The sequence below is a fragment of the Corvus brachyrhynchos genome, unplaced genomic scaffold, assembly GCF_000691975.1.
Source record: "Corvus brachyrhynchos isolate BGI_N302 unplaced genomic scaffold, ASM69197v1 scaffold5, whole genome shotgun sequence".
NCBI lineage: Eukaryota > Metazoa > Chordata > Aves > Passeriformes > Corvidae > Corvus > Corvus brachyrhynchos.
This window is the reverse complement of record NW_008238321.1, coordinates 12,042,495-12,057,144: the sequence shown is the minus strand read 5'-3', so window position 1 is coordinate 12,057,144 and position 14,650 is coordinate 12,042,495. Positions and strand designations below refer to the sequence as shown.

The following is a 14,650-nucleotide window of genomic DNA, read 5'->3' as shown; positions in this document are numbered from 1 at the left end:
TTTTAAAGAAAACGCATAGGTATGTGGGTTTGAATATCTGAAAACGGTGGATTCAAATTTCCTATAGTAAAATTATTCTCATTATAAATGTAAAACATAAAAGATGACTTTTTCTTTTTGTAATACATGGTCCATTCTGTCAGTGTTAATTGTTGGAAAATTGCATTCCTGGAGATAATGATAGAGGTTGACCTAGCAGGCTTGCTAATTGCTTTTAAGCAATTGCAATTTAATGTTTGTGGCTTGGACTCTGTTTTCAATTTGTTAATATTTAAATCATCTCATCAAAGCATGTTTTTTCACACATTCCATTGTCCACGAGACCAGTAAGAGATGCATGTTTCCCACTTCTAAGAAATAAACCTATATATTCACACCAATGTGAAAAAGGATGAAGATGATATTAGACTATTAGTCATAGTTTGCAGTCTTCCTGCATGTAAAATCTTAAAGGTGAAAATTACAAGTTCATTTTCAGAGGACATGGTGAACCCATTCCCAAAATGCTGCAACTAAGAAAAATAGGGGCTAAGGGTGGACTGTGTCATTTGACAGTTAAATTGATTAAAAAACTCCTGTGTCTGAAGAAATCGAATCTTTCTATAAACTATACTTCAGTTGTTTTGGAGACTTATGTAGTGATAAGACTTCCTTTGCCAATTGTTTCAAAAGGACAAACAAATTTCCTTTTAATCACTCTCACAGAGCTTTCCTGTCATCAAATCATTTATTTTAGGACTCTAGGACACACAGCTGTTTTACCACTTCAAAGGAAGTTCCAAAATTGCTCCTTTTCGTTTTTCTTAAACCAGTATAAGTTTATATTGCTTATATCACATCAGCTTTCAATATTATCACCCTGTTTCTGTAATTTCCCAGCTGAGTGCTGCTAAGTTAATTTAAGAGTATCCACACATCAAATAGCCTTGGGGCCCAGACAGATGGCTGTTTGGAAACAGCTGTACTAGTTTGAGAAGTTACTGTCCAGGGGTTTTCATTATCAATCTCAGCTGTGATGCCATAATTCATTTTGTTAGTGCTCCAGCTGCTCTTATTTCTGCTCTTATTATCCTGCTGTTGATTAGTGTCGTTAAACCCTATTTCATTATAAAGTCAGCAAGGTTAGTTAAACTGCTTTTACCAGTGATTCCATCCAACCCAGCTGACTTCATGCTGAAATGGATTGTGAACACTCACACAATAATAGCATAACACAACTACTTTTTAGCCTTGTCTCTCTATGCATTTTGTTTAACTGAATTCTTTAATTTGGTTAACTCAATTAATCCCCTTTCATTAAACCACTGAACTCTTTGTATCAAGCAGACAAAGCATTTATTGTTACTGAAAACTCAGATATCACAAATAAAGCATTACAATTCGTGGTCAAAGGAAAAAAAAAGTAACATTTTAAAGTAGATACAGCATTTTATTATGAAATTAACCACATTAAGAAAAATAATAAAGGGTCTCTTTGATTTGTATATAACTAACTCTGTTTATTAGATGCTGTAAACAGTGTTGAATCTAACTGTAGGGGATGAATGGTGAGCTGCCAAACAGCTCTTAGAAAATGATGACTCGAGCAGTAATGTGATTCTATTGACACTACTAGAAAGATCAGCATACCTTCCATGGAAATATCAGCCAAAGACTCAGTTAATGTGAGCTAACAGGCAGAGCCTGCTTTGTTGGGACTTTCAGCACAATGCTATGTGTACCTTATTGCAAGGGTATGTTCTAGGTAAAAACATAATTTTATGAAAGTGTGTTTGTATATGATACTTTAAAAAAAAGATAGTAAGAAGACATTGAAATGTAAATTGATTGTAATTAAGAAATCCAAAGGAATTCTTAATTTCTTTTTCTGGTTTCAGAAAGTGTGTTAAAACATGCCCATTAATTTTGAGACAAACAGTTGAGTTTTCATTAGAACAACGCCGGAATGAAATACTTCTGGAGGGTCCTTTCTTTTTCAAGTAGAGACCAAAAGTCTCATTTTTATAGGGTGATCCAGCAACTTCCCCATTAGGAAGGCAGCCCTGTGCTTCCTTGGCCAAGGCTTCTGCCGTGCCCCTCTTCCCTGGCAGTGGCACTCGTGGCTTCACGGTGCGTGAACGGCTCCTCCGCTCTGCTCCGCTGCCCCTCGGGAGGCTTTTCTGCTGCATCAGCCTGATAAACTGACTTACCCAGTAGTGACACAGTCCTTACATCCAGCAGAGGGGAAATGGTGCACCAGTAATGCAGGGAAGGAGAAGTGCCCAGCTGTGATGGGCACTCAGTGTCAGAGGAGCCGCTGTGCCCTGTGAAGCCGCGGCCACGCTCGCTGCGTGGTTTGTAGGCAGGGCTGTGATGGTGCCTCATGTGAACCACTGACTCTCCCCCGCTTCACAGCATGTTAAACATTTCTATCTTTTCCTCTAAAATTCTTTAGTCTTCTCTCAGTCTCTCTTTTATACTCTTTATTATTAGTTATGCAAAGTGCTCTAGGATAGAAAGTGTGAAAACTGCATGAAAATTACTTTATGCATTAATAGCACCTTGCAGGACTGTCGACCTCTTTTAATGCATATGCTGGCAAAATTTCTTTTTGAGTGCAAAGAAGAAATTGTGTTCCTTTCAGCATATACCCAGGATCATAAAGCTACAGCATTCTTGGCTGACATTTTATTTGCTATACTGCTCCACTGCTGTGTAAAATTACACTCCACAAAATGATCTATATTTAAAGTATGACAGTCCTTACTGTCTGAACAATTTCAGACTGAAAATGTAGAGATAAGCATAACACTTAAGACTCACTTTAGTGGCTCACAGCTTTAGACTTGTAGGGAGAAAGAATTTTCTCTAATATAGCACAACTGATGGGATAAATTTGTTCCAGAATTTTTTACAGATTAAAAAATTGTTTGCCTTCTACAGAAAATACAGTTAATTTAAACCCAACCTGTACAGAATGTGCGTGAATAGCAGATTGTGGTTCTGAGCACTGCTTTGTGCAGATTTAGTACTGATGGGACAGCACTGGAAATGAAAAAGTGTCTGTCCTACAGTGAAAGGAATTTGAAAAATATTTAACTTTTTAATGAAAATACTAAAATCTTCATTCATCACTTATGTGAACAAAACACTTTGCTGACACTGTTGCAATGGTTACTTCTCTGCTGTTGGAAAGACTGTTGCTGCTGTTACACAAGCAGCACTTTCAGCTATGGTATGTCCTAAGGGCATTCTTTTCTTCTTCTTATCTACATAAAATTTGTAAAATTTTAGTTTTAAAAAGCAGTGTTCTTAGGGAACATAATAAAAGGAATATTCCTGGTTTTATAGCAATACCAATTGTGACCCTACTAGCTGGCAGCTCTTAGGAATCAACCATAGCCTGGGCTTTGCAAGGCACTTGTGTAACAGAGAAAGCACAGTGTGTGGAAAATCTAGTTAAATCAAAATAAGACAGAAAGTAATCTTCACAGCAAGTGAGGGGGGTGATTTCCAGATAAAGGAGGGAATATTCTTCTACATTCCATTCAATTTTCAAGCTGTATTTTTCCTTTGGCAGTAGAAGTTATTACTCACCTATCTGGAGAGATTTTTAAAATACTTCTTTCATAGCAATAATCTTTTCCCTTGGGAAGATGCATCCAGCAATACTCTGAAGAACTCAAAATTTAGGTGTTCTGGAAAATCCTTGCAAATATGAGTGAGATACGAGGGAGAACAGGCTGCATATTTTAGGAGTGCTAGAGCAGGAACAGATGCACAGTGTCAAGCAGCAAGGAAATGCAGTCACTCACTCCTTATACAGCTGTGATGTCTCCACCTGAATGATGAAGAAGGATTCAAAAGCTTAATATCAAGTTAAGCTGAGCAGGGGAGGTCTAGTCTGCATACTTTTGAAGGATGCCTGTATGCAATCGTATCACATCAAAGTAGAATTAATTGAAGAAGAGAAAAATGTAAAATTCAGAACCCAGAAAAAAATGGCTACATTGTGAAACTTCTTTAAATTCATTCCATAAACACCCTTAGTATTGGGGCCATAAATGAAGTTACAGCCACATGCATGTTTGCAGGACTGAGTCGTTTCCCAAAGAAAATATTGAAAAGAGGATATATTTATAAATGGGGAGATCTTACACTAGGCTTAAAAAATATTTAAAATTACTGTAGGTAATATTGTTGGATTAGGAAAAGGCATAGTCTGAATAGCTAATGGATTTCTTAAAGACTGCATCTCTGTGGTTTATTTAGGAAAATTCAGCCCTGTAAAATGTAAGGAATTACTCAGTTTTATGTGAGAGTTTCTTTCTCCCCCCGCCACCCATTTCACCAAGGGTGGTTGAAATAATTGAGGAAGATTTTAAACAAAATAATTTGTTGCTAATTTCATCTGCCCTCCTTTTACTGCAGCTGTAATTCTTTAATTAATCTCATAATGGAACTCTTGTAAGTGATGACCTCCTCATATTCAATGGTTTTACATTTTTAATCTGTTCTATAACATTTATATACATACACAATATATATTAAGATCTTTATGTTGAATGTATTTCTTCTAGTAATTTGGTTTCAAACTAAGCTTTATAAACAGGTTAAAAGTGGAAGGCTGCTTGCTGTTAGTAGGACACTGCACTTTTAAAAGAATTTCACTCCTTTTTTTAAAGTATTTCTGTATTTACAGTATTTGGCTTTTTCTTTCTGAAAGCAAAAGTGCTGCAGTCAAAATGGTTTAAAATGGGGGCATATATATGATTGCTTTTGATTTAAAAGCACATGTATAAAATTTGACTTACATGGAAGACCTTAAAATTTCCTTTTTTTTTTAAGAAACAAAAAAGAAAATCAAAGAACAAAGCAGTACTGAAGGCCGAGTACGTGGTGGTGGTTTTCATCAAGCCTAATTCAAAATGCTTGAGATGTTTCTGAAAGTTTAATCTTGGCACTAACAGCTGAGAATGTAGTGATAAAAGTCATAAGACTCAGGATACAGAATCCAATTTATTGGTCCACACCCTGGACTCAGACATCTTTGAAAATTTATAAAGATTACAGTAACATTTAATTTCTGAAACTATGCTGGGAATGTTTGAAAAAATAAAAAGGAAAGATGATCATTTAGATAAACTACAGCATGTGATGATCTGAACAGTGCTTACACAGGCACAGCAGTGGGTCTGTGAGCACAAGTCTGAACTAATCCTCCAGTACCAACGCTGTATTTTCACTCATCACTCTGCAGTTGCTAATAATGATCTGTAGTGGAAAAAAAGGACAATTGCAATTTGGCATTTTTTCTTTGATTATACAAACATCTTTTCTTTGGTTTTGTTTTTTTGGTTTTTTTTTGTTTTTTAAAGGAGAGCAGAAATTCTTCATGGGTTCTGCAATCTTCTTTGTTTCCTTTTTCTGCTTTTAACCTTAACAGTGAAAAACATTGGAGCATTTTTATTGAAAATGCTGGTGGTGTATTTTGTAAGCCATTTAGATAAGCAAACCCCAAATTTTTTATTTATAGGTATGGGATGTGCTAAAAGCCTGAAGAAAAGGCTGTCACCAGCTGAAAAATAAAGCCTCCAAATAGTCCTGCAGCAAAACTAGATTTGAGACTCTTGGTTAAAAAAAAGAAGGGGAGAAGTGGGGCAGGGAAAGAAAGACCACAAGCTGTTAGGGGAGTCTTAAAACACAACTCAGAGAATTCAAAGGAGGGGGTGACAGATTGTAGACCACAGGAGCTGCTTGCCCTGACTCCCTTTAAGCCCTCCCTGTGGCATCCATCACCCAGGTGTCTTTTCCAATGTAACAGTCTGTTTTCTTACCTGGTGCTTTGTTTTAGTCTGTGCAAGAGTTTAAATCTGGTAACTTTGCAGAACCTATCACATTTTGCAAGTCAGAATCATGTCAGAAATAAGAGGGGCTAATGGGTATAAATGCAGTTTTCATGAAGCTGCCCAGCAAATCTGGAATTCTGGGTTTCTGCCTGTGTTGGTTTCTGCCTGTAAATCCCCAAATGCTTTTAGCTGGGGACCTGCCACTCTGGAATGATTTCCATTTCTGGTCAGTTCTTTCTGTTTTCATCGTTCTCTTTTTCTGTCTTGACTACTTACATTGAAAAATACTGCATTCATCAGATGCTCTGGAGATGCACTGGTTGCCTTCATTCTGGATTTTCTTCTCTCAGTCCAGGGTTGTGTTCCATAAAGTGTTGTGTTTCTGTGGCTGTTCTCTTCATAAATCTCAGGTCATTGAATGATTTGGAGGACACTTGAATAATTGTAAGCAATAGTCTCCAGTACCTCTAATTCTCTGTAGTTTTTTCTCTTCTAACTCAGGTGTTCATGTCAGTTGTTGATCTCCTCTAATACTTGTATCTTCCCATATTTCCTTTTTGTACATCTTGAATTGTAAAAATGCCATTCAAATATATTCTAATGAATTCTGAGTCTTTCTGTCAAAATATGAGGAAAGCAATGGTCCATTGCACAAACAAATTCTGCTAGAGATCTTTCAGCCCTTATTTCCTATATGCATCTGAATGTTGGTGTTTGGAAGTCTCCTGTATGTCAGCTCTTGCTTTGCTAATCTGATCCTAACTGAATTAAAAAATGCCCTGAAACTTTTTGTCCTCTACAGTCATGAAAGAAAGACTAAGCATTTGACAAGCCCTGCTCCTCATTTGGAGAATTAGGTTTGTCCTGTCACATTTTAAAATCCATCTTGCAGAAGCCTCTTCTGCCGAGTGATCCTCTGACAGTTCCATTTCAGATTCATGTTTTGCAGGAGTGTCCATGGGCATAATTTCCATTTTATCATTTGTTTGTTTAATGTATCTGTATTCAATAGATCATTTTCCTATCACTAGTGACTAAGTATTTCCTGGAGTGAAAGGTTTCACTAATAATTGTATACAGGCAGGCTTCCAATAGTAAGAGGCTAAAATTATAAACACTTTATAAAAAAACTGTCTCTTTAAAAGTCAGGTCTTATTTCAGCAAGATTGCTGGTGGCTCCAATTTCATGTTCAGGCTTCTCTGGCATTTCATTGGGAGGCTAGGGTGAAACTCCTTTCTATATATATATTTTATTCTAAGCCCCTGCTAATAAGTTATTCCAATAGATTTTCTTTAATGGATTTTCATCTTCTTATAGTCTGAGTCTATAGTATCTTTCATTACTGTTTTCAACTGTTTAAATTACTAAATGTAGTCCTTGGAGCTCTATGAAGAAGTGCACTCTATAGAAAGTGTGGGTGTATAAACCTTTCATAAGCTACTGTCACAAGCCAGTTGTGTTACACAGTAGTGCACAAAGTAGGTCATAGTTTATTCACTGTTATGCTGAAACAACCAAGTGTCAAACCAGAACATCAGTCCTGTACATTAAGATGAGGGAAAATGATGTCTGCCATCCAAATTAGATGTTAAGGATGTTTGAACTTAGTGCTTATATAAATAGGACAAAAGCCAGCCCTCAGACAGCTACAATACTTGCAGATCTTTGAATTTTCCCTTCTCAGGAGCTAATGAACAGTAAACCCAGACACTTTCCAGTGCTTCCCTTAGCCATCATCTGTGCCTCTGCGTTGCAGCACATACATGATAAACTGTGTCAAATGAGCTGCATTCCCAAGGAACGTGGCAGACCAAGCAGTAGATGCCTTTATTGTAGTAGGAATAGCAGATCAAAAATAGAAATTAACAGTTGTGCTCCTCAAGAATAGCCCCCACCTCACCTCCAAAGAAAGTTATCACAGTCCCCACCAGTGCTTATTATTGCAGTGGCGCCTATAGTGTCCTGTAATTTAGAACGTGCATGTGACTAAAGCATAGTTTAATCAGATTTTCTCACTATTAAAAACTAAGAGTAAGGAGTAAAAAGACTGAAAAATACAGTAAAGAGACTGAAACATAGTGCTAGCAAGTTAAACTGTTCTGTCCATATGACCTATTCAGGTAGAAATACCAGTACTAGAAGAAATAAGTGAGATGTGAGATTATATTTTTTTCTTAACTTACACAGTTACAGCACTTAAGGACCTCAGTTCCTCTGTGTCTCAGGACTTCAAACAGGAGCTGATGTTTAAAAGTGCATGAAATACTGATCATGCTGCCAATGAGCATGATTGTGTTAATTCTAATATTGCACCTCCTTAAATTAGGCATTCTCTGTAGATAATTTTCATACACTCAGTTACACAAACACCTTGAGATTTCAAGTGCTTGTAATTTTTATGAATCCAGCCTTCTGTGAGAACAGTTTCCTTGGCATTGCCCTGAGACTGGCAGCAGCTCACAGTTGCAATCCCCACTGTGTAAATGGCATCCTGGGGCAGTTTGTTCTGCCCAGTTATGTCCATACGCCTTTCCCCAGCATGCAGGAAAGCTCAGCAGAGAAACAGGAATGGTGTCCAGTGCAGCAGAATCACAGCTGTGCAGTGGTGGGAGCTGGCCCTGCACGGCTGCACACAGCGACCGCGGACACGGAGGGATGAAATGGGAACGGTGCTGCTCAGGTTCAGCTTTCAATACTTTCTAAAAGCAGCTGAAAACTGAAACGGCTCTCTCCCTCTGCTGAAAGAATGATAGGACTTCTAAGACTGAAATGGTTAAAACTCAGCATAAGGAATGGCACAGCTGTGAGCCAGGTTGTTGATGTTGACATTTACACCATTCATTGCTTTTAGATTTGTGTTGTCTGAAAGAAACGGGCTGGATTATCAGGTACTGTAAGTTGTTCTAAACATCTTCCTTGGGCATTTCAAAATATTTTAAGCAAGCTAGTTCTGTGTGAGGTGTCACAGCCTGAAAAATACATTTCTCCAATGGAGATTTCTACTGAAAAAACGTAGCCAGGCAGCTTTGTTCTCCATCTTTCCAGGTTATCTGAATCCTGAGGACATCTTACTTTTCTATCTGCATAAGAAGCAAGTATATGTCAAAAACTATTTACATAACTGCCTGAAATCCAGATTTATGCTGACAGCCTGTGCTTCCTGCTTGGTGTGATGTGATTGGAAATTGTTATGCTTAAGTAACACAGGTTATGATAAGACATGGACACTACTGACTAAAAGCACTGCTAGCAGATACCTAGAACACCTGCTCATTTTAATGTGAAAGTGTGTGAGCCCTAAGGTTTCTGAGTGTTGCAATTTTTATTAAATATTTGCAAACGTCAGCCTCATCACATCAAGGAATATTAGATAAAATTCAATGCAATAGAAAGTATTTTGTATACAGGACACTCGTAGTCATGTGGGATATTAAATCCACTCTTGCTTTTTCTCCTTAACAGCTGTACAAACAGAAGCCCTAAAATCCAGAAGGATCTAGTGCCATCGAGGCACTGGGCCTGTGTTGCCTTGACCGTTGTAAAACAGGGTTTATCCTGCTGCTGCAGTCTCATTTGGGGTTTCTAAGGGATTGCTGTGTCCCTCCTCATACAGCACTTTTCCTGTATGCTTTCTGTGAGCTGAGATCCTCCAGGTTGGGAGCACACTGAGCACCTTAAATTAGCACATGGGCCTGCTGCAGCCCAGCATTCCCTGTATGTATCAAGAGGATTTTGTTTGCTGGTTCTCAGTTGCATGCCTTGGAAGGGTAACTAAGCTCTCCTGAAACTGTATGGACAAAATGGGATTTTTTGGGGATTATTTGGCTTTCTTTGCCTCCAGCATAGCTTTTATGTATAAATTTTCCAACAAACTTGCTTGATGTAAAAGGTGTATAGTACAGATGCATCTTCTGAAGTGTAGGAAATAAAAAGCAGATTTTTTTAAGTTGAAAGGCAGTTTGTAAAATTTTAAAGTATTAAAACCAGAATAAGATAGCTGAAATCACAGGAGTAGAATGAGGAACCAGACTGTTGTATCAGCAGAAGAAAAACATTAGGTTAATCTGTATTACAGCATTCTGAAAGAATACAGCTTTGAAAACAGCTTTCACTAGGGGGTGGGACATTTTACTTTTATGTAGAGCTTTTGTTCATTTAGAATTGTTTACTCCAGCAAGCAACCCTGTGCTCTTTGTTTGACTGATTTTTCCCATTTGGCAGACCCTTTGCAATCACATGGATAACATTCTTCTTTCCACTGAGACATAGAAAAACTATTCTTTATTGACCTTGCTTGTTGTCCTAAATGACAAAAATATATTTATATACTAGGTGAACTGTATGATTTCATCACTGACTTTTAAGTGAAAATTCTTCAAAGCAAAAACCTCAAAGAGCTGCTTTCAATTTTTCTTTTTTAAACAATCCAGTGACTTTTTACTAGCAAACAGCTCTGCCCTCAGCTACACATGCACAATTCCCACAGCTGGCACAGAGAACCATGTGCAAGTATCTGAGTGCTGAAGCTGTGTCAAAACACGAAAAAAAACCACCATGCAAAGAAGAAATACGCTTTTTGGGCTGGGCAGGGGATTTTTATTTATTTCTTGAACAACAGAGTAATTGCTGTGCAAGTATGGATGTTTTCTTTTTTGTTTTTCTGCCTGTTAATTTTTTTTTTTTTTGTATGGTTGCAGTGAGAAGAAAATCAGAAGAGCTGGACAAACATACACAAAATCCTTCAACATCTCAATTTTAGTTTCCTCACTAAAACTGCAAAGCACAGAGCTCATGGACTTTGTGATACTGATTTAGAAACTCTCTTAGCATTAAAGCCTTTACTTTTGCATGTGAGGTAAATCAAAGGCAGATTATGTAAGGACCCAGCATGCCAAGACAAAATTCAGTCTTAGTCTAAGTGAGCACAATTCTGTTAAAACAGATGGAATGGTGCACATCTAGCCAAAAATGTTGAATCTGTGTTTATCTTGTGTTCCTGAATGCTCACTTAAAACCTTTTCTGACAGGAACAAAACTCTGGATGAAATTAAACGGGGTTACACCCACGCGTAGGCAAAGTGTTAAAGCTAAAGCAAAAATCTTCATTTATCATAAACTGGACTTCTCTGACTCCTGCAGAGCTGTGACAATTTACACAAATCCAGGCTCTGTTCAGGATGGTTTGATTTGCAGAAATGCTGTGCCCCTGCCATTCCAACGGAAGGCAACGAGAGCTGGGGTTGCTCTGCATTTCTGCAGGGGAGAAAAGTCAAAGGCCCTTTTGTTACCACTTAGCACATGTGCTGAGAAAGTGTAGAATTAAGATCCCAGTGTCAGCATTTTCAGCAGTTTTATGCAGGCTACTTACTTACATCAGGTCCAAGCACCGTAAAAATCAGATTGGGCCCCTTGCTAAGGAACCCTTATTATTTTTTTAACTTAGCCCTGTCAAACATAGTCCTTTATAATTTCACAATTAGAGAAGATAGTAGAAGAAATGCAAATAATTCCATGTGAGTCAAAGGTGTAGTTGTTTTGAATGGACACATGCTAGTGGTCTCTTGCACTTGCTGTGGTTCCAGAGGGGATTTCTTCCATCACTTGCACAGACTTTGTCTTCACTGTTACACCAGTACCCACCCCTTGGGTTTTTTCCTGGTTGGTGATGATGGTTATTACACCAGATCTGGAAAATCAAACCACTTGAAGAAAAAACTCTCATCCTGCACCCTTCAAGCCCAGCTGTATTCTCCTGTCCTCTTCTTTTCCAAGCACAAGCAATTGAACCAGAACAGGAGACTGCTGAGCCAACAGGGGGGAAAAAAATATCCCTTTTGTGTTAAGAGTTTGGCTGCTGAGCTCCTTGACTGGCTCACTGTGGGTTCGATAGGTGCCAGAGCTAAGGGTAAGTGTGGGAATGTGGCCAAAGGTGGAGGAATGTGGTTTAGGAGTCCTTTCCTTCAGTTTAACTTTGCTTGTATTGAGGAACTGTACCAAGGGACAATTCTGTCTGTAGCACTGCTCACTGCAATGGAAAATTTTTGGGTGGATTTTAAAACCAAGTGGACACAAACATTGTAAGTAAATAGTAAAGCCTTTATTCTCGTTAAGAACAGCATTTTGAAAATAAAACATTTGCCCATGCTTTACAACCTTTGTAGTTTTGTATACTTATGTACAGTCATCATGGTACACATTGATTGTCTTGAAAATCCTTTAAAGATGTACTTAATAAGATACCAGTATGCAACAGTCAGCGGGAAAAAGGGTACGTTATAAAACACACGTTAATACATTTAATAAATATATATTATCTATCAAAAATGAGCTTTAGCTCTCATCAATTAATAAAAAGCACCTGCTTTGTAATCCTGTAAGTTGGTAGAATAGTCCAATTGTTTTATTATAAAAGCTACAATGCTCCCTTTTGTATGGCCTTTGGTTAGACCCAAGGCATCGAGCTCAAACAAAGCCAACCAAGATGCCTGTGTTTAGACTAAAAGCAGAAACAGCTACTTCTACAGTATTTCATGTACCTTGTTTCTAGAAACAACTGGATGGATTGAGAGTGCTCTTCTGAAGATGCTACATATTTTCTGGCAAGTGTCAAACACCCTCAACCCATCTGAAAGCAGGACAGGATCTGTATGACTTTGAACTCTTTTCCTGCCATTGATCAAAAGCCAGTCATTATAGATCTTGTTTTGGTAATAGTTTTGTCAAATGCTTTGTGATTTCATTTTTCTGCATGGAAACACCATGAGCACATAACCACCAAGGGCCAACATAGTAGCTTTTATAGTAATAAAAGCTAATTATAATTAGGAGAACTGTGAAAGGCTTGTGCTTACTTACTTATTATGTTGTTCACAGATGCTCTACATTCTAGAAAACTTTCAAAAAAGGCAAAAGTAAATACTGTAACAAAAATATAAGTTAACATAAAGGTGCCTTTCTTCAATGACAGTTTTATTTTGGGGCATTTTACATCACAGACTAGTGACTTACAAAAAAAAAGTTGCTCATTACTAGTTGTATAAAGTTGGGAAATAAAGACCCTCCTAATCTATTGCCACACATTCACCACCACACATTAAACCCAATCCTGCTAATTTTTAATTTTGTGACTGGTCCACATGACTAACACAGTGAGACTGGTCATGTGAATAGCAGTTTGTAGGATCTGGCCATACCTTTGCCTAAGCCCCAAAATTACAAACAAGTTCATCAGAAGCAGGATTGGGAACTCTATTTATTAATTCAGTCACATCTAGAAAAAGAAAAAGAAAGTTTCTTAAGATAACTATTTCTTGTACAGATTTTGTCAAAGGTCTGTAAAATGTGTATTATAATTCATAAGTCTTGGTCGTAGCATGATAAACTTTTTAAAAGAAAACTGTCCTACCATTTATGCCATGGTCATCTTATATGTTTTTACTATAAGAATTTTATGAGGGATTTTTTTAACTGGTTTTTAAAAGCAAAATTTTGCAGGCGAGTGATGGAAAGTTTTTTTTATTGTTCCAAATTACGTCTTCTGGGTAGCTATCATTATCTTAAATATTCTCTTATTTGATCAAAGCTCTGCTCATAACAAGCAAAATGTATTTCTAAGTCACTGGATAGCATGCAATATCCACCCCTACCCTACTTGGTTACTAAGGCCATCTAGTTGCATACAAAATGAAAGAAAGGACCCCTAAAACAAGCACATGCTTCCTTTGCCTTGAGGAGGGGAGGGCAGGGGGGAGCTGACATACTCCTTCACTCATGCATGACAGAAAAACATTGCTTCTGGAGGAGAAGGGCTTTGAAACAAAACCCCATAAGATGATCATGGCAACAACGGCAATATATATTTTTCCATATATATATACACTATATCTGTGTGCAACACTTAGGGACTGGTCTTGCAGCCTCTGTACCTGCACGTAGACCTACTGGTGTCGACGGGACTACTCGTGGGAGTACAAGTCTGCAGGACTAGGTTCCTAATTCAGTAGAAATGGAGGTACATGAGGAATCAGGAAGACTCTTGAAAAATAAAAAGCTTGTCTTTCTTTTGCAGTATACAGCAAGTAACTTCTCTCTGTGAAGCTACTAAGCTATTCGGTTATTTGTATATTTTATTTTTTTTTTTTTAGGTTGAAAATATATATTTTTATTACAGCATATGCAAAGTTTAATTGTTATATGTTTCCTATGCCTTCAAGTAGAAACAATTAGCTTTTAGTATTGACGAAAGCTAAGATTAACATTGGCCAAACAGTGAGGATACAGTGATGTTTTCAATGTCCGATATGCATTAAATGTTAAAGAAAGGAATGATTGCTTGAACATAATGAAAAACCATGGCACAACAAATGGGCAATGGGAACCTTTTAAATAACCTGGAGAAAACAAAGATAAAAAGCTTTGAAAAGTCTGCCTTATATCAACCCAAGAAAATGGATGGGCAGGGGAGGAGTAGGGAAGAAACCACCTTAAATAAACAAAAACAACAACAAACCACCTCCAGCACAGAGATTCTACTCTCTAGGCACTAAAATGCACAACCACATTTAAATGCACAAACAACTGCAGCCGAGGGGACTGGACTGTAGGAGCAGGGGCTCAGGGGGTCCCACCCGCTCCGCTGCCGCGTGTCGCCCACGGGCTCAGCGCTCCTCAGCTGCCCCCAGCTCCTGCCTGACCCTCAGCCCAGGGGGCTCAGGAGCGGCCTCCTGCCCTCCACCAGCACCACCAGCACCTCCTGCTGCTGCCAGCGCCAGCCACAGCCTGTGCCAGCCATGGCTTTTGTAGAGATTAAACCTGTCAGAGA

At 38.1% G+C, this 14,650-nt stretch overlaps 1 protein-coding gene across 1 annotated transcript in view; it reads left to right on the top strand.

The window, feature by feature from the left end:
• Positions 1–12,759, top strand: part of IQCK (IQ motif containing K) — a 38,298-nt gene extending 25,539 nt beyond the window's left edge. The window contains exon 9 of the mRNA XM_017734198.1: positions 10,527–12,759. Coding sequence (XP_017589687.1) covers positions 10,527–10,588 — 62 coding nt within the window. The 3' untranslated portion in view covers positions 10,589–12,759. The remainder of the gene's footprint in view (positions 1–10,526) is intronic.
• The last annotated feature ends 1,891 nt before the right edge of the window (positions 12,760–14,650 follow it).